General features: G+C 46.2%; 1 protein-coding gene across 1 annotated transcript in view; it reads left to right on the top strand.

Moving 5' to 3' along the window:
* Positions 1–16,033, top strand: part of ZNF407 (zinc finger protein 407) — a 470,693-nt gene extending 454,660 nt beyond the window's left edge. Inside the window, exons 9-10 of the mRNA XM_064577670.1 lie at positions 14,770–14,863; positions 15,745–16,033. Coding sequence (XP_064433740.1) covers positions 14,770–14,863; positions 15,745–15,751 — 101 coding nt within the window. The 3' untranslated portion in view covers positions 15,752–16,033. The remainder of the gene's footprint in view (positions 1–14,769; positions 14,864–15,744) is intronic.
* Positions 16,034–18,258: the final 2,225 nt, after the last annotated feature.

The raw sequence follows: 18,258 nt of genomic DNA, 5'->3' as shown, positions 1-18,258 counted from the left end.
ACACCTCAGACAGCGCATACACACTACATCACTTTTATTACTATCAGGCTCGACACGGCTGCTGCGGCCCCTTCAGAAAATCTCTGTGATTTTGAGAACTTTCCTGCTAATCATTTTCCCTTTGCTAATGACCCTAACCTTCCAGAAAATGACTCCTCTGTGTCAGCCTTCACTTCACATCTCCCTCCTTCCGCGCTCCCTCTTTCTCTCTTGGATTTCCCATTTTTCAAACCACAGTGCGGACTTCAGTCTGTTGAATTTCAGCTCCTTCTTCCTGTCTTGGATTGCCTATTACCTATTGCAAAGGTCATTTTAAGTGTAATTCAGCTTAAATTACTTTATTTTCTAATGGACACATTTTCTTCTCTCTCTAGCACCGCCCCACCCCGTCCCAGGCCTGCTTCTGCACTGCACCCCTCCCCCAATCTGAATCCCAGTTTTCAACGACTTCTCTGTTCTTAATTGCTCTCCACGGAATAGAAGTGCAGATGAAAGTGATCCCCTAGATCTGCTGTTTTAAAGGTTAAGATTTATATGTTCATAGCCTGGCCGTGGAGGTTGGGGGGAAGGGGGTGTCTCTAGGATAAGTGAAAACAACAACAAAAATCCCACACAGGGTCTGGAATACCCCAAATATAAAATCCACTATCTTCTTGGAGTATTAGGAATCCTGGCAGCGACTCCAAGTTCTAAACTCACCCCAAATTGTCAGAACCAAAATAAAATAGTTGGGGAGGCTCATCAAAAGACTTCAACCCGTCAAGCCTTATGGTGTGCATGTGTGTACTGGTGTGTGTGTTGGGGGGGGGTGTTGGAGGAAGCAGAGATTCCGGTGGGCTTCCTGGCTCTGGGGAGTCTGCCTCTCAGCTCCTGAGACATTACTCATCCAGCTGGCACTTTCCAGAAGGTTCTTTCCCCAGCTTCTTCCTGCAGCAGAGTGAGGGCTGACCTGGGCTCGGGGAAGAGTGGCCCCCAGTCAGTCTACAGTAAGGGACAGCATGTCCTGGGTCTTCTGAGCAGTGGTGGGTCTTCACTGCCTTTGACTCCCATCCGATTTTCACAAGGAAGCTAAGGGCCTGACCTCAGGGGAGCCCTTCCTGTGTGTCCACGTCCATCCTGGCCAGGCCACCAAGACCCCCACCCCAAATAGGCCAACAAACGCCTTGAGTGTTTGAGACCATGACAGCTGTGGGCAGGAAAACCAGGACCTCATTCGGGGCCTCTGACCTGGTTACTCAAGGCTCTCGTGCTTGGAATTCTGGAAGCTTCTCTCCGAAGGGGCGCTTCCTCCTTGCCACTCAGCATCAGCCGGGTCCCCCTTGCTTCGAGGCCCTCCCTGGCCACACGGGTGGATTCCCTGTCCCTTGAAGGACTGGAAATGGTTAAGTGGAAACTGCCGCAGAAATCGCTCCTGGGTGGGGAGGGGTGGGGTGGGGTGGGCTCTGCCTCCCTCCTCCCGGCCCCCCAGCCTCCCTGCCCCCTTGCCGGGCCTCAAAGGGACGGGTTTTACTGGCAAGTGGCCCTATTGGGTGTTGCCTCTCCTTAAAGCAGGTACAAATAGTGAAGGAACTCTGACAGCGGGCGCTGCCCCGGGCGCGGGAGGGCGCGGGGGACCGGCGTCAGCTCGTCCCCCGCCGCCCGAGGCGGGCGGCCCTGCGCACTGGCAGCGCGGGGCGCGGGGCTGCCGTTAGCGACAGGACAGGGTGTCCGTGCACCGCCGAATTAATCCCGTATCTTCACACAGCATAATTACGCGCCCGCCTGAGTTATGTGGCCGCTGGGCGAGGGGCGCGCGCTCGGTCCTCCGCTCGGCTCCTCGCCCTTGACTCCGCTCCCAGCTCGACACCGCGCAACCTGGGAGCAGGCCTGCCTGTCGTCCCGCCTTAGCACGAGGCGCACCCCCTTCCTAACTGGGCTCCGGGGCTGCAGCAACGTGCTCTTTCCACGGGACACGGTAAAGGAGATGCTGCCTTAGGTTCAAACTTTTAACTGTCCGGTGCGTGGCATCGACGGCCTCCCCAGACGCTGAAGGCAGAGGCCACCACGCCTCCCCAAAGCTCACTCTTGCCTCTGCTCTGTTCTTTGCCTGCAATTTTAAGATGTGCCTTCTGGGCACAAGGTCATCCTTCCACGACGGTCCGCACCCCATCCGTGCCCTTCCTCTTCCTTGCCTCTCTGGCGCTGGGGTATTTGCTGGAGGATGTCTTTGCACATTGGGACTCTCCTCTGCTGTACCGGAAACGGGTGAGGCCCCCACGTGTGCGGTTGAAAGAGCGGCTCACTGCGGGGACCATTCAGACGGGAGGCCTGTGCTTGGCGGGCCCAAAGCCAGCCTCCCGCTGTGGGGGTCAGTGGTCAGGAGTCGAGGGGACGTCCATAGGCCGAGAGAGAGCTCAGAACACAGGGCCCCTGGGCCTAGGAAGGCTCCAGCATCCGCTCATGCGCCCGCCCCAGGCTGAGGGACTCCTTGACTTCTCTGACCCCTGAGAGCCGAGCGCACACGCATGCCCCTCACCCTTCCCAAACCTCAGTATTTAGAGGGCGCTGAAGGGAAGCCGAGTGCATCTCCCGGGACCACACAGGCTGCGTAGAAGCTCTTCTGCAGATGCACTGGGAATAGAAGAGCCCCCCACGCCTCGGAAGGAGAGACCCTGCCTGGAGGGGTCTTAGTCTCTGGGGGCAGCAGGAAGGTCTGAGTTCAAGGATTAAGCAGGTTAAAGGTTTAGAAATAAAATCAAGAAATGAAAAGTAAACGAATGCATTTCAACAGATTTCTGAATAGTTTCTGTAAAAACCCCTTCCTTTTAGGCTGTTTGTATACATGAGATGTGCACAGTTAACCCCGTGCTTCGCAAAACCAGGCCTTGATGCCCCGCCATCCTACTTCTTTGTGAACGTAATTGGGGAATTTTGAGGATAAATAGGAAACATGTTGAGTTCCTTGGGGGCAAGTATTCTACAAAGTTTAAAAATTATATCTCATCTTCTTACCATCGCGTGCCTACCATTACCCAAACCATGGAAGTTATAGTCACCACTCTCAATATTTTTGGATATCAAAGGAAGATGACTCTTGTAGGTCATTTGAACAGTTTAAACAATGGGGTAACTGGGTGGTGGGCATTAGGGAGGGCATGTGATATGATGAGCACTGGGTGTCATGCAACTAATGAATCATTGAACACTACATCAAAAATTAATGATGCTATATGTTGGCTAATTAAATTTAAATTAAAAAATAAAAAAATAAACCGTCTTTAGCAAAATACTCAATTAAAAAAGTAACCCATGGATTTCCTTTTTAATATCTGGTGAACAAAGCTTCATGGATCCATCCCCGACACCTTCTCTAATGTTTTGGTGAAATTGAGCACATACATGGCAAAGTACGTATGTTGCAGGTGTATAGCTTGATGCATGTTCACAGACTGACCCAGCTATGTAACCTAGAAACAGGACATGACCTCTCCCGTCCCCGTCAGCCACCACCCCAGGGGCTCCACTTGCCCACCCCCCCCCAACACCGCAGGTTAATACTGCCTGTTTTGTATTCATGTGATGGAACCATGTGGTGAGGACAGGGTCGATCACATCCATGAGTTTCCTCCACATTGTGTATGTACCTCACTCACATCTTTATTATTCATGTGTCTGGGAGTCTGAATATACAAATGGACAATGGCCGGACCATATATAAACCATGTATAAAAGCAAAACCTGACCCACACTCACAGCACCCTGCCCAGGAAACCAACCCCCTTGTCAGAAAGAAACAGCCCAGCCAGCTGTCTGCCCAAAGTCAGACTCGCAAGAAGCCGGATTGCTCTCTCCAGTGATAATCCAGAAAGCTATTCAGTAACTTCTGGAACTATTGGCCCTAAGTGGCCAAGACTTGATTAATAATTGATAGTTTCTCTAATTTTTGTCTTCACTTCCAGCTTAGGATCAAGCAGAGAAAGCCAACTATGCGCCCCTAACCAATCACACAGGACGCCCTGCTTCTGGCTAGCCTCCTCTGGGTTCCCCCTGCTGGCAGCTTCCCTCAGGGCAGACCCGGAGCCCTCCCTCCTTCCATACAGAACTTTCCCACTCTTCTGCCTGCCTTTGAGTTTCTGCCAAACACAAGGGATGGCAGTCCACTCCCTCGCTGAGCAGGCTTTGAATGGCCTTTGCTGTTCTCACTTGGTCGGTCTTCGTTGGTTTCCACCATCCATTCCATTGCAGATGGGCATTTGGGCAGTTTCAAGATTGGGGCTGGAAACAAAATCAAAGAAAGACGAAGAGTGCTTCTGTGAACATTTTGCACAGGTCTTTTGGTGAGCACATGCACACCATTCTGTGGGCTGTGAAACCACGGGGCGGTCACGGCTGTGGTTGTGCCAGACGCTTCCTCAGCACAGGGTGGGGGTTGGGGAACAGCTGCCCCCCCCTCTGCCAACACTGGCTATTTTGTGTCTTTTTCATTTTAGCCCCTCGGGTAGCTATTCAGTACAATTGCAATGTGGTTTTAATTTGCATCTACATAGCGACTAATGCCACTGAACAGCCTTTCATACATTTATTGACCACTTGGCTTGTCTATCCTCTTTTTTTTTAAATATAGCAAACTTTTAAAAATATTTCTAGAGGTACCTGGGTGGCTCAGTCAGTTAAGCATCACCTGTGGCTCAGGTCATGATCCTGGGGACCTGGGATCAAGCCCTGCATTGGGCTCCTTGCTCAGTGGGGAGTCTGCTTCTCCCTCTGCTCCTCCCCACCGCTCGTGATCTCTCTATCTCTCAAATAAATAAAATCTTTACAAAATATTTCTAGGTTTTCATATTTTAGAGCAGTTTTAGGTTCACAACAAAACTGAGAGGAAAGAACAGAGATTTCCCATGGAGCCCCATCCCCATACATGCATAACCTCCCTCATTATCAGCATCACTCACCAGAACAGTACAGTTTTTTTTTACCAAGGATGAACCTACCTGGACACATTATCACCAAGCTTACGTTAGGGTTCAATCCTGGTGTTGTATGTTCTATGGGGTTAGACAAACATGTAGTGACGTGTTTCAATCATTATGGTATCATACAGAGTATTTTCACTACCCTAAACATTCTGCATGCACTGCTTATTCATCCATCCTCCCCAACCCCAGCCCCTGGCAGCCACTGATCATTTCACTGTCTCCATAGTTTTGCCTTTTTCAGAAAGCCAGAGAGTTGGAATCATACCGCATGTAGCGTCTTCAGATTGGCTTCTTTCAACTTAGCGATACGCGTTTAAACTTCCTCCATGTCTTTTCATGGCTTGATAGCTCATTGCTTTTTATTGCTAAATAATGTTCCATTGTCTGGATGGACCACAGTTTATCTGTTCACTTTGTGAAGGACATCTTGGTTGCTTCCAAGGTTTGGAAATTGTGAATAAAGCTGCTATAAACATGTGCAGGTGTTTGTGTGGACATGCTTTCAACAACTTTGGGTAAATACCAAGGAGCATGATTGCTGGATCATATGGTAAGAGGATGTTTAGTTTTGCAAGAAACTGTCAAGCTGTCTTCCAAATTGCCTCTACATTTTGCATTCCCACCCTAATGTAGGAGAGTTCCTGTTGCTTCACAGTCTTGCTAACGTTTGATATTGTCAGTGTTCCGGATGTTTGCCATTCTAACATGTATGGAGTAGTATCTCATTGTTTTAATTTGGACGTCCCTCACGACATGTGATATGGAGCACCTTTCTATATGCTTATTTTCTAGCTATGTGTATTAATATACACAATTTTATATCTGCATCCTTGCTGAAATAATTTACTAGGTCTAAAATGTTTCCTGTGGATTCCTCAAGATTTTTATATACAAGGTCATGTCATCTGAACGTAGATAGTTTTACTTCTTCTTTTCCAGTCACAATGTCTTTTTCTTTCTCTTGGCTGATTGTCCTGCCTAGAACCTTCAGGACAATATTGACTAGAAGTGGCGAGATGGACATCTTGTCCGGCTGCTTGTTTTAGGAGTAAAGCATTCAGTCTTGCACCTTGAGTATGATGTTAGCTCTGGGTTTTTCACAGATGCCCTTTTGCAGGTTGTGAAGGTTCCCATCTGACCAGTTCTTAGGAGTTCATTGAATGTTGTTGCTTTTTTAACCATGGAAGGGTGTTTGATTTCGTCAAATGCTTTTTCTGCATCCATTGAGATGCCCACATGGTTTTTTTCTTTATTCTAATAATACAATGTATTTCGTTGATTTTTGGATATAAAACCAACATTGCATATCTGGGATAAATCCTACCTGGTGTGGTGTATAATCTTTTTTATATGTTGCTCCATTCAATTTGCTAAGGTATTGTTAAGGATTTCTGCATCCACATTCATAAGAGATATTGGCCTGGATTTTTTTTTCTCATGATGTGTTTGTCTAGATTTGGTATCAGGGTAATGTTGACCTCATAGAATTCGTTGACAAATGTTCTATTCCATTTTTTGGAAGCCTTTGTGAAGGATTGGTAATAATTCCCTTTTAAATGATTGGTAGAAATCAACAGTGAAGCAACTATGGATCTGGGCTTCCTTGGTGGGAAGTTTTAAAATTACTCATGCAACTTCTTTCCTTCTTCCATGTCTATTTAGATCTTCTACTTATTCTAGAGTCTGTTTCAGTGGTTTTGGTCTTCCTAGGAAGTTGTCCATTTCATCTGTTACCTAATTTCTTGGCATAGAGCTATGCACTATGTTCCCTTCCCTTATAATCTTTTTCATTTCTGTAAGAGTGGTTGTAGTGTTCCCTCTTTCATTCCTGATTTTAGTAATTTGAACTTTTCTCTTTTTTCTTGATCAGTTAAAGGTTTGTCAATTTATTGATCTTTTCAAAAGTCAACAAAATTGGTTTTGTTGATTTTCTTTATTGTTTTCCTATTGTGTTTCATTTATTTCTGCTCTAACCTTAATTACTTCCTTCATCCTCTTTGCTTTAAGTTTTGTTTCTTCTTTCTAGTCTTAAGGTAGAAAATTAGGTTATTGATTTGAGATCTTCTTTTTAGTATTGGCATTTACAGTCAAAGATTTCCCTCTGAGTACCAATTTAACACATCCCATGAGTTTTGGTATGCTGTGTTTTCATTTCCATTAATCTAAAACTATTTTCTAATTTTGTCCATGATTCTTTAATGCACTGATTATTTAGGAGTATTTTGAATTTCTCAAATTTCTTTCTCTTATTGATTTCCAATTTTATTCCATTTTGTTTGGCGAACACAGTTGTATGATTTCAATTCTCCAGATTTCCTGAGGCTTATTCATGGCCTAAAATATGGTCTATCCTGGAGAAGGGGGACATATTCTGCCATTGGTGATGGGTGTTCTTTGGATGTCCATGAAGTCTAGCTGGGTTTTAGTGTTGCCAAAGTCTTCTACCCCTTTGTTGATGTCCTGTCCATCATTAAAACTGGGGTATTTAAGTCCCCAACTGTTACCGTTGAAATATTTGTTTCTACCTTCAGTCCTGTCAGTTTCTTCATGCCTTTTAAGTTTCTGTTGTGAAGTGCGCCTATGTTGCTATGTCTTCTGGGTAAATTTTCTCACTGTAAAATGTCCCTCTTTATCTCTAGTAACTTGTTTTGTCTTAAAGTCTATTTTGTCTGATATTGGTATAGCATACTAGCTCTTTTACCATCCCTCTACTTTCAATGTATCTGTATCTTTGAATCTAAAATGTGTCTTCTGTAGAGAGTTTGTAGTTGGATCTTAATTTTTCAATCCATTCTGATGATCTTGCCTTTTAACTGGATTGTTTAATTCACTAATATGGTTGATATTTTGCTTTTCCCCCCTATATGGCTCAAATTGCATTAAATGGATATATTTTCTAGTGTAACATTGTGATTCCATTAATGAATTTTTTATCTGTATGTTTTAAATTATTTTCTTAGTGCTTGTTTTAGGGCTTATAATACATCTTAATTTATCAGAATCTACTTCAGGTATGTACTACCTTAGTTGCAATAAGATATGTAAATTGACCTCCTTTATAAAAGCTTTATTTCCTCCACCCTTTTTTGTGCCATTATTATTTTTTTTTTTTTAAAGATTTTATTTATTTATTTGAGACAGAGAGAATGAGAGAGAGAGCACATGAGAGGGTGGAGGGTCAGAGGGAGAAGCAGGCTCCCCGCCGAGCAGGGAGCCTGATGCGGGACTCGATCCAGGGACTCCAGGATCATGACCTGTGCCTAAGGCAGTCGCTTAACCAACTGAGCCACCCAGGCGCCCTTGTGCCATTATTATTATTATTATACATATTACATCATATTTGTTACAAACCCAACAATACATTTTATAATTATTCTTGTGTATAACCTTATGTCTTTTAAAGAAGCTGACAGAAGAAGGAATAAGCAGGTATTTATAGAGTTTGTTATATTAATCTTCTAATTTACCATTTCTGGTTCTCTTCATTTCTTTCTTGGGATTTGTGTTACTATTTGATGTCATTTCCTTTTTTTTTTTTAAAGATTTTATTTATTTATTTGAGAGAGAGAGAGAGCACATGAGAGGGGGGAGGGTCAGAGGGAGAAGCAGACTCCCTGCTGAGCAGGGAGCCCGATGCGGGACTCGATCCTGGGACTCCAGGATCATGACCTGAGCCGACGGCAGTCGCTTAACCAACTGAGCCACCCAGGCACCCTGATGTCATTTCCTAATTGCAATCCCGCACTGCAACCCACCAACCTCCTTTGTGCCATTACTGTCAAATACATTACATTTCTGTAAGGTACAGGTCCTACAACACAATGGGACACACATGGTTTTATGCAATTGCTTTTTGAATAACTTGAGGAGAAAGAATAAGAAATATGCAATTATATTGCATTATATATATATTATATCATATTATATTATATCATATTATATTATACTATATTATATTATATTATATTATATTATATTATATTATATTATATTATATTATATTATATTATATTATATTATTATATTATATTTTATAATTACCTTGACCAGTGCTGTTTGTTTTCCTACACAGATTTATATTATTGTCTAGTATTTCTGGCTTTCAGCATCAAGAACTTTGCTTAGTATTTCTTATAAGTCAGGTCTGTTAGCAACAAATTCTGTTTTTCTTTATCTGAGAATGTCTTCATTTTACTTGTGCAAGATAGTTTTGCTGGATGTAGGAATCTTGGTTGACAGGTTTTTTTTTTTTTTTTTTTTCTTTTGTCACTTTGAATCTATCTCACCCCCTCTGGCCTCCATTGTTTCAAATGAGACTTCAGCTGTTAATATTACTGGAGCTCCCCTGTACATATTTAGTAGTTTTTCCTCACAGCTTTCAAGATTTCATCTTTATCTTTGGTTTTGAATATTTTGACTATACTGTGTGTCTGTCTAGGTGTGGGTTTCTGCATTTTCCTACTTGGAGTTTGTTGATCTTAGATTTGTAGATTAGGTCACCTAAATTGTGTCCCACATTTCTCTGAGGCTCTGTTTCTTTTTCCTCATTTGTTCTCTATCTGTTCTTCAGATTGCTTAATCTCTATTAATCTAGCATCAAGCTATCCAATTCTTTTTTTTTCCAGCTCAAAACAACTGTTAATAGATTTCAGTGACATGTTCATTTCTATTGTACTTCTAAACTCCAGACTTTTCATTTGGTTCTTTTATATATTTTCTTTTTTGTCATGACATTCTCTGTTTGGTGAGTCATTGTTATCATACTTTCCTTTAATTCTTTAAAGACCATCTCCTTTGGTTCTTTAAGCCTGTTTATTATGCTGCTTTGAGGTCTGTCTACCAAGTCCAACATCTGGGCCTGCTCAGACAGCCAGTTTCTATTGCCTGCTTTTTTTTTTTTAACTGTGTGTGAGTTACACTTCCTTGTTTACTTTTTTTAATGTCTTGTAAATTTTTGTTAAAAACTTGCTATTTTAGGTAACATATTGTAGCAACTCTGGATATTGATACCCGCTCTGAAATGTGTTGTTTATTTATCTGTTTATTGTTTGCTTGTCTATATGCTTAGTGCTGCAGCTGGACTGATTTGGTGAATTAGTCTATTTCCCCTGTCTTAGGCATCCTCTTTTGTCTCTGCTCCTACTTTTTTTAAAATTTCTTATTACTTATTTATTTATTATTTATTATTTTTATTATTACACCTGGTTTCCTAGGGTTTCCTAGCTTTCCTTGGTCAACACAGACTCATGGTCAGCCACTGAATGTCAGAGGTTGTGCCTAAGTCCCTGAACCCATAAGCTTTTCACTCTAGATTTGGCTCTGTGTGTGACTGAGAGGCATATAGCAAGTTTACAAGTTTGTCCCCTGTTCCACTGGAGACTGGGAGCCCAGAAGTTCCTTCTCCAGCACTTCAGAGGCCATAATGGGGGCATGTTCTTCTTGAACATCATGGATGACTGTGATTCTAGCAGGGCTCTCTTTTACTCTTTTTTGCCTTGATCTTCTTATTAAATTTCTGGCTGGCCTGTTGGTATCACACTCACCTATTAGCCTTCACTGACTGCTACCAGATTGCGCTACTGTTCACAGCAATGCCCTCTGGCATGAATTTCTCCGTAGTCTGATCCACACAAGGTTGGGCCTGTTGGCAGGAGCAGCGTATTGCCTGAGGCTTTCTGTGGCCCTCCTTTGGGCAGAAACTTTGTGCTGCAGAGCAGAAGCTGTGGGGTGTGTGCACAGGGACGGGGCGGGGGGGGGCAGCATTGTGGGACCCGGTGCCACCACTGCCTAGAACAGATCTTCCTCAGTGCAGAGCCAGGGGTGATGGGAGGACCTCTGTCCACTGGCTGCCAAATCCACTAATTATAGCTCTTCTACCCCAGGAATATGGGGGATGTAAGTGCTGCCGCTCAGCTGCTGTGCCCAGAATTGCTCTTCAACACATGGAGCAATGGCGGATGGAGCACTGTGCTCTTCACCAGCTGCCCCACTCTGATCCTCCTTGCAGCAGGAGCTGGGCATGGGGGCATGGAAGAGCTGCCTGGCTTCTGCCACCTTATCAGGGGAGGCTCTTTGTAGCACAGAGCTGTGGGACATGGGATCTGCAATGTTCAGCCATTGCTTTATTTGACCCAGAATAGGTCTTTCACCCCAGGCATCTGGGGAGTGGGACCTGCCACTTGGCTTCTGAGCCTGCTGGAATAACTCTCCCACAAGAAGGAGCTGGGTGGAGACTGGGTGCAGCCCCTAGCTTGAATGCCAGAGTCTCTCCTTGTTTTCACCAAGTTTCCATAATTTTGTTGGATGCATGGTTCTTAATTTGTTGAATCTCTAGAGACTTTGACAATTGTCTTTGCTAATTTTAACCAGTTTAATAGATGTCTTTTGGTGGGAGGAGCTTCCTCAATCTCCTCCCACTGCATTCTTGGAGTCCTGCCTCTGGTTGTTCTGTTTTTGTGAAGTGTCTGTTTATTTCTTTCACTCATATTTCTATTGGGCTGTCTGTTTTCCTATTGACTTGTAGCAGGTGATATGTGCATTCTGTAAGTGTACATTGTTGGAAATATGTGTTGCAAAACATTGCCCACTCTGTGGGTTGCATTTTTAATATCTTAATGGTATTTTTTGATGAATAGGAGTTCTAAGTTTTAATATTGTCAGTGCTTTCTTTGATGGTGTTTTTATAGTTACTTTTCTGTTTAAGAAATCTTTGCCATCCCAAAGGTTGCAAAAATGTTCTCTTGTGTTTTCTTTGAAAGGTTCTTTTATCTTTCACATATAAATCTGCAACCCACCTGGAATTGACTTTTGCTCAGGCAATCAGGTTCTTTATTTTCTTATGTGGATATCCAATTGACCTAACATTTTTATTGAAAATGCCATCCCTTCCTCACCACGCTACAATATCACTTTTATCCTAAATCAGACTGTATTTGTGTAGGCCTGTTTCTGGACTCTCTATCCTGCTCCACTGGGAAGTTTATCTAACTTTGCCCCAGTACTACATTGTCTTATTTACTAGAGCTTCATAAAAGATCTTAGTATCAGTAGTTTAAGTCCTCTAGCTTACACTTCCTTAAGATTGCCTTGGTTATTCTCGGCCCCTTTTGTATATTCATGTGAGGTTTGGAATTAGTTTGTCAATTTCCACGGGGGGGGGAAAGCAGCTGGGAGCTTTGTTAGGATAGTATTTAACTTATACATCAATTTGAGGAGAATTGGCATTATTAATATATTGAGTCTTCCAATCCATGAATATGATATGTCCCTTTATTTTATTTATATCTTTTATTTTTGTCCTCTCAAAAATGTTTTATGCTAGTTAATACAAAGGCCATGCATATGTTTTTAGGTTATTTCTAGATATTTGATGTTCTTAATACTATTGTAAATAGTATCATCTTAAAATTTAATTTTCCATTTGTTGCTCGTATATAGAAATACAAATTTTTTTTAATATTCACCTGGTATCCAAAAATCTCCCCCCTCATTCAATTTTTTAAGTTACTAGTCTATTTGTTTTCCTCAGGTGAAAAGGATTGTGTTTGTCATATTCAGTTCATGGTACATTACTGCCATTTGTCCCTGCAAGGCCTCTCTCTTATATGGTTCCTTTGTTTGCTCATCCCTTTTATCTCGTTTCCTCCCACCCTCTCACTGACCACCATTTTCATGTGCCTTGTGTTTGCTCTCTGGTTACTAGTGGGTCTGGGAATTTTTTCATACTCTTATGGACCTTGAAGTTTCCTACTTGGCAAAGTTACAGTTCATGTTCCTTACCCTTCTCTTGGTATTGCTCTTTACCTTGTGGAATTTTAGGATTCCTGCATTTTTCCTCTTGTCTTTATCTCAAAACATGATACCAGAACTGAAAGCATGGTCCTCTCTGGCTTTTGCCTGCCCATCGGCTAAATGGAGACTGAAACTGAGACGATGTGTACACCAGCCTCCACCACCATATATGAGCAGCAAAAGTCCCGAGTTAAAATTCATAGTCGCATTTTCCTGCATGAAAATAATGTATGGTAATGCTATTGCTTCTTAGCCTTGCAACTGGCCTAATACTTCAGCTGTGGGACAGGGCCTCCTAGGGACAGTACAATAACATGGAAGTACTAGTAGTGATTGTTCTTGTGCTGCTCCGTGAGCATTGTTATGTGCCAATGTCACTAATATGAATTCAGCACTAGCACCCCGATGTTGCAATGCACTCAATTCATAAACTGTTTTTAAAAATCTAATAGTGCTCATCATCATACTAAGCTTTCCGCAATAAAAGTAGCATAGACCTTATCATGGTGCTCTGGTTCTGTATTATGTAAGGCCAACACCTGCGTAGATATGCACGTCCAGAATGTAAACCAACATGCACATGCGTGACAGCAAGCGCAAACTGTGGGTCTGAGGACATTAGGGAGTACTCTGTGGTTGGGGCTCACTTTCCACATCCTACCCATTTCTTTTGCCTTATTACATTGGAGTGTCATTTGCTCCTTTCAGGTCTCGCCCCATATTATCTGCTTCACATACCTTTGAGTTTCATTTCTCAGTGAGAAGTTAAGACTTAAAAGACAAATATTCCCAGCCTTTCATCCCTGTAACAAACGAGTGTGGAGGTGCTGCTATATACCAGGCACAGTCCTGGGCCAGATGGGTGGGATTCGGTGGGAAGCACTGGGCACGGGAGGCGCATCACACAACATTGAAGCACTGGTTCAGAAGCCCTTCCTAAGAGCAGGGATGAGGGGAAATGTAGGAGGACTCTGAGCATGAGAAAGCTGGGCTCATGGGGGAGGAAGCCACTGAAAGGAGAGTTGGGGACACTGGAAGACACATGCTATATGATTTCCCATTTTCCCCTGAGCCTGGCCAAAACACTCTTAATTCATTGAAGACTCGACTGAGGTAATCCAAATCAGATCTCAAATTTTTGTATTAAGTTCTACCAAGTCACATTTATTTTTATGTCTGATGTACCTGACATCAAATAAACAGTTATTTTAAAAATTGGGTGCATCACAACACTATGACATAGCCAACCTTTAAAAAAAATGAATGATTTATTTAAAAGGTTGGATGTGTCATACGAGCGTCTAAATCAGCAAGTGAAAAATCCGACATCCCAGCAGCTGGGCAGCCAGCGGAGAACAGAGGAGTGAAAATGGTACAGATTAAACAAAGGATATTTTTTTCCCCTAGGAAATTAGAAAACAGTGTGTAAGTGTGACATTACATGGCTGAAACTGAAATTATTGGAATGTATGTACTTTGCATTATCCTAAAGGATGCTTGTTTAGACCTGATCATGGTAACATTTTTTGTTTTGATAACAATCCCCCCTTTTTTAACCTGTTAATGGGTTTTACAAATGTGTCCAGTTCTGTTTTGTTCTCAGAAGCCTTGGGATGCTGAGAGCCTACCAACAAGTGTGTGTGTGTGTGTGTGTATTTTCTTTTATCTCCTTGCCTGAAGATGTTGTGGAAGGTCTAGTTGCCGTGAGATGGGTTAAAGAATTGAGCAGACCTTGCAGGTCATATGATGAACAGGTTTCTGTCTGTGTGCCCCCCTCTGTCCCCCCCTTCCCCGCTCAATCGCACACCTCAGGAGGGACATGTTATAAAGCTGTGGGGAGAATGCTTACCAGGTTAGCACGCCCATTCCCATTTTTAGCTGTGCGACCTTGAGCAATCCCTTGACCCTCTCTGGGCGTTCTCTTGTTGGTGGATAAAATAAGAGGTTGGATTCCAGATGCTCTTAAAGGTCCAGCCTGTCCCTAACCTCCAATTACATGGGTCTCTAATGTTTTTAATTGCAGGATCCATGCCTGATGTGTCTCTCCCCAGCAACACAGTGCACAGGGCACTCAGTGAAAGACTGTCGGATTGGACTGAACGAGAGAGGCGTCCAAGGTGAGCCGAGGGTCGGGCCGGAAGGGAAGCAGTGGAATCCACCATGAATATTTTCAACCAAGGGAGAGCTGTGTTGGGGTGCGTGACTGGTCTAGAGTCACTTGCGTGTGGGATTTGGAGCTCCGCGGGGGGAAGGTGGGCAGGAAGCTTGGATAAAGGCTGAGAGAGGGCTCGGGCTGGGACGGCGGAGTTGGGGACGGAGCACAGAAAGAGATGTTGGGGGCTCCAGTGGTGACATCTCCAGGGGAATCCTACCCTGGAGGGCAGGGGACAGGCAGGAAGGGAGCAGGAGAGGGGAGAGCCCCAGGCCCACAGCTGCCTGGGCTCCACAGACCCCTGTGCCCCTCCTGCTGGGCCGGCTGGGCCCTGAGTCCACGGGCGCCCCTCACGCTAGCTGCGCCCAGGTCACACCGGCTGCCAGAGAAGACGCGGGGGGCGGCCCTGGCTTCTCTGGGGGTCAGCTCCTGCTCTGGAAGGCCCCACAGAGGCGACTGTCGCACCGTGCCCGGGAACCAAGCCTCTGCTGCCAGAGGCTCCTCATCCGAGGACAGGCTGGAGGGGCTGCCGAGCAGGGTGGGCAGGGGCGCTGGGCTCTGCGGGCCGGGAGCACCTGCCATCGTGGGGCAGAATGGGACCCGGGCCTGGAGAGGAGCCATCCTGGCGGCTCGGGCTTTGATGACACCAGGCTGGGAACCTCCCTGTGACCGTCCCGCCCCTCCTGAGCCTTCTTACTGGGGGGCTGCATCCCCTTCTCCTGGCCCCACAGGGGTCTCCTCTAGTTGTCCCAGCCCCGCCCCCGCCACCTCGTGAAATGTTTTGAGACTGAAATAAGAGAATGCAACTGGAAATACTCTGAAAATAAAAATAGCATTGACGTGCAGGATATGATCGTATTTCTGGGCTCAGCCGCCGTAGCCGTGAGGAGCAGCCCTGCCGCCACGCCGTCGCGCGGGAGCAAGTGTCGTCGACCCAACACAGCACCACAGAACACGACACAACACAGCCGAGTCTGTCAGCGCTGCGTTCCTCTCATTAATCTCGTTTACCTGGTGCCGCTTGCTGTCTTGGCTGGGACGGCGTAACGTGACCCCTGTTCGCTCCCTCCCAGCCCTGAGCTCGGTCTACGGACACGTGTGAGCTGGGCCGCACTGACATCACGCGCTCGGGGACAAGAACGGAGAGGCCTCTGAAGTAGAGGTGGGCCTGGTCCTTCATCCTGGCCTCTGGAAGCACATTTATTCTGTGTCTCAAGAAAGAAAAACTGAAACTACAGGCCACAAAATGACAAATAAATAGAAGTCTTTTCAGACACTCTCGGAGGGGCAGGAAAGACTCAACGTTGTTCCCCTGATGGGATCAGTATTCTGGAATGAGGGTGGGTGGCCCTTATGGAGAGGAGGGCGTGCGGGTGCGCTGTTTCGCTCTCGAGCTCGTATCATCCCTGCTGTGCGGCAGAGAAGCCCCCGGCCGAGTCCAGCGGCGCACACAGCACCTGAGCTGAGAACTCTGATCCGCCCCGGGGCTGCAGGCTGCTCACCTCCCTGTGGGGTGCAGTGTCCTTGCTGCATTTGCTCCCACTGTCCCCAAGGGTCACCTCCCACCACTGCATGCTCCCTGGGTCCCGTAGGAGCATCTCTTCCAGACGTTGCTCTGGGTCCGCCCTCTCACCTTGAGAGCCTCTGGCCCAGCTCACGTTTGTCTCTCGAGCCTTCTGGCCCATCTGAATTACCTCCTTTGTGGGTCCCAGCCAGCCCCCGCCATGGCACCAGGACCCACGCGCAGCCACCCACAGCGTCTGACACGTGGGGCCAACGGCACCACTGGCCCAGACCACCCTTTCGCACTGGGTGCCGGAGGCCCATGTGTTTGGTTTGCAGTCGTGAGCCCATCAGCCCTCCTGTCCTACCATAGTACACTCTTCACGTGACAGGCTCCCAGTTACTGTCCATGCTCCCTTGGAAGCTCCTGTCTTCGGTCATGTCATCCTCTCGCTCTCCTGTGGCTCTGTGGCGTGGTTAGCATGATATCTGAGGAGGAGGGGCTGAGGCAGCAAAGCCACCTTGCTCAGATCACACGAAGCTGGTGCGGCCGTTGGGGGATGGGTGTACCTGTTCATTGGTGCCATCTCTTCTGTGTCTGTGACACATTCCCCACTTTCTGTCGTCATGATTGTCATCCCAGGACCTCAAAATGGTTGCTGTGGTTCCAGCCATCACACCCTCACTGGAAGACAGGACAGGAAGAAGGGGGCATTTTCTACAGAGACCCCCGTCTTTGCATCTGATAAGAAAATCTTCTCTGGAAGACTTCCCCTCATGGCCCATTGGTCAGAACTGGCCCCCCTTCCCCGCTCCTGGACCATCACCAGCAGATCTGGGCCAGCTGTAATTCACTCTGTGGGGCTGGGGGAAGGCCCTCCTGGTGTGATGTGCACAGCACTTGAGTAAGAGGGGCTCAAGTAACAAAATCAATTTGCCTGATACCGGAACCCACTGGGGTTCCTTAGTGGGAAAGCGGGGCTCGACAGGGAGCAGTGTGGTGGAAGGGAGCTGCTGGGACAGCTCCTCACTCCCCCTGCCTTTGCTTCCTGCTGCAGCCTTTGCCCCTGGCTGACCGGGTTTGCTCATCCCAGGCCAGCCTCCAAGCACTTCCCAGGCCTCATCGCAGCCTGGGAGTTGGCCCGACACCCAGGCCCATGGGTTCCCCGCCTCTCAGACTTTGAACATGCCACAGGAGGGATCCCACACTGCATGGGGACAGGCACATGGTTCCGTTTGATTGGTGCCCGGGCCCTGGCATCACACCTTATCCTGCACGCAGCCGCCCCAGCCAAGAGGAGCCGTGTTCCTCTCTCCCTGCCCACTGCTTCTCCAGCCAGACACAGGCCCAGAGATGCTCCCACGGCACGTCTCTTCCTCTCCTGCGGCTTCGAGCCAGCACACTGCCAGGTTACCCACCAGCCGGTGACGATGGTGCCACCATTCCTGAAAATGTGTCCTAGGGTCCGGGTGGCCCTGTTCTCCTTCTGTCCCTCTTCCCGTATTTAGAGACAGAAGAGAGAGAGGCTCCAGTTCAATATTCCCTTCACGGAGGGTGTGTCTCTGGCTAGAACCCAGAGGCCGCGTGCACCTCGACTGGCTGGATGCAAAATGATGGGGAGCGATCAGAATCACAAGATCCCTTCTACTCTGATAGGGATCCTTCTGGCCGTTTTTGTGTGGGCACCTGGTTGGTTCTTACTACAGGTTCGAGGAATAAAGTGGAGAAGTTTGGGGGTTTTCTGGGAGGGGTTCCCATCATAAGCCAATGAACATACTTGGAAGTGTGTCCGGGTCCCTGGTTATCCCTGTCTGGAGTGTAAGAGGTACTCTCCCATTCCTCCATGTGTGTTCACT

The sequence above is a fragment of the Mirounga angustirostris genome, unplaced genomic scaffold, assembly GCF_029215605.1.
Source record: "Mirounga angustirostris isolate CCGP_5_RB_7025 unplaced genomic scaffold, mMirAng1.0.hap1 SCAF_14, whole genome shotgun sequence".
In the NCBI taxonomy this organism is placed as follows: domain Eukaryota; kingdom Metazoa; phylum Chordata; class Mammalia; order Carnivora; family Phocidae; genus Mirounga; species Mirounga angustirostris.
The sequence above is the reverse complement of the archived record's forward strand: the minus strand, read 5'-3'. Positions and strand labels throughout refer to the sequence as shown.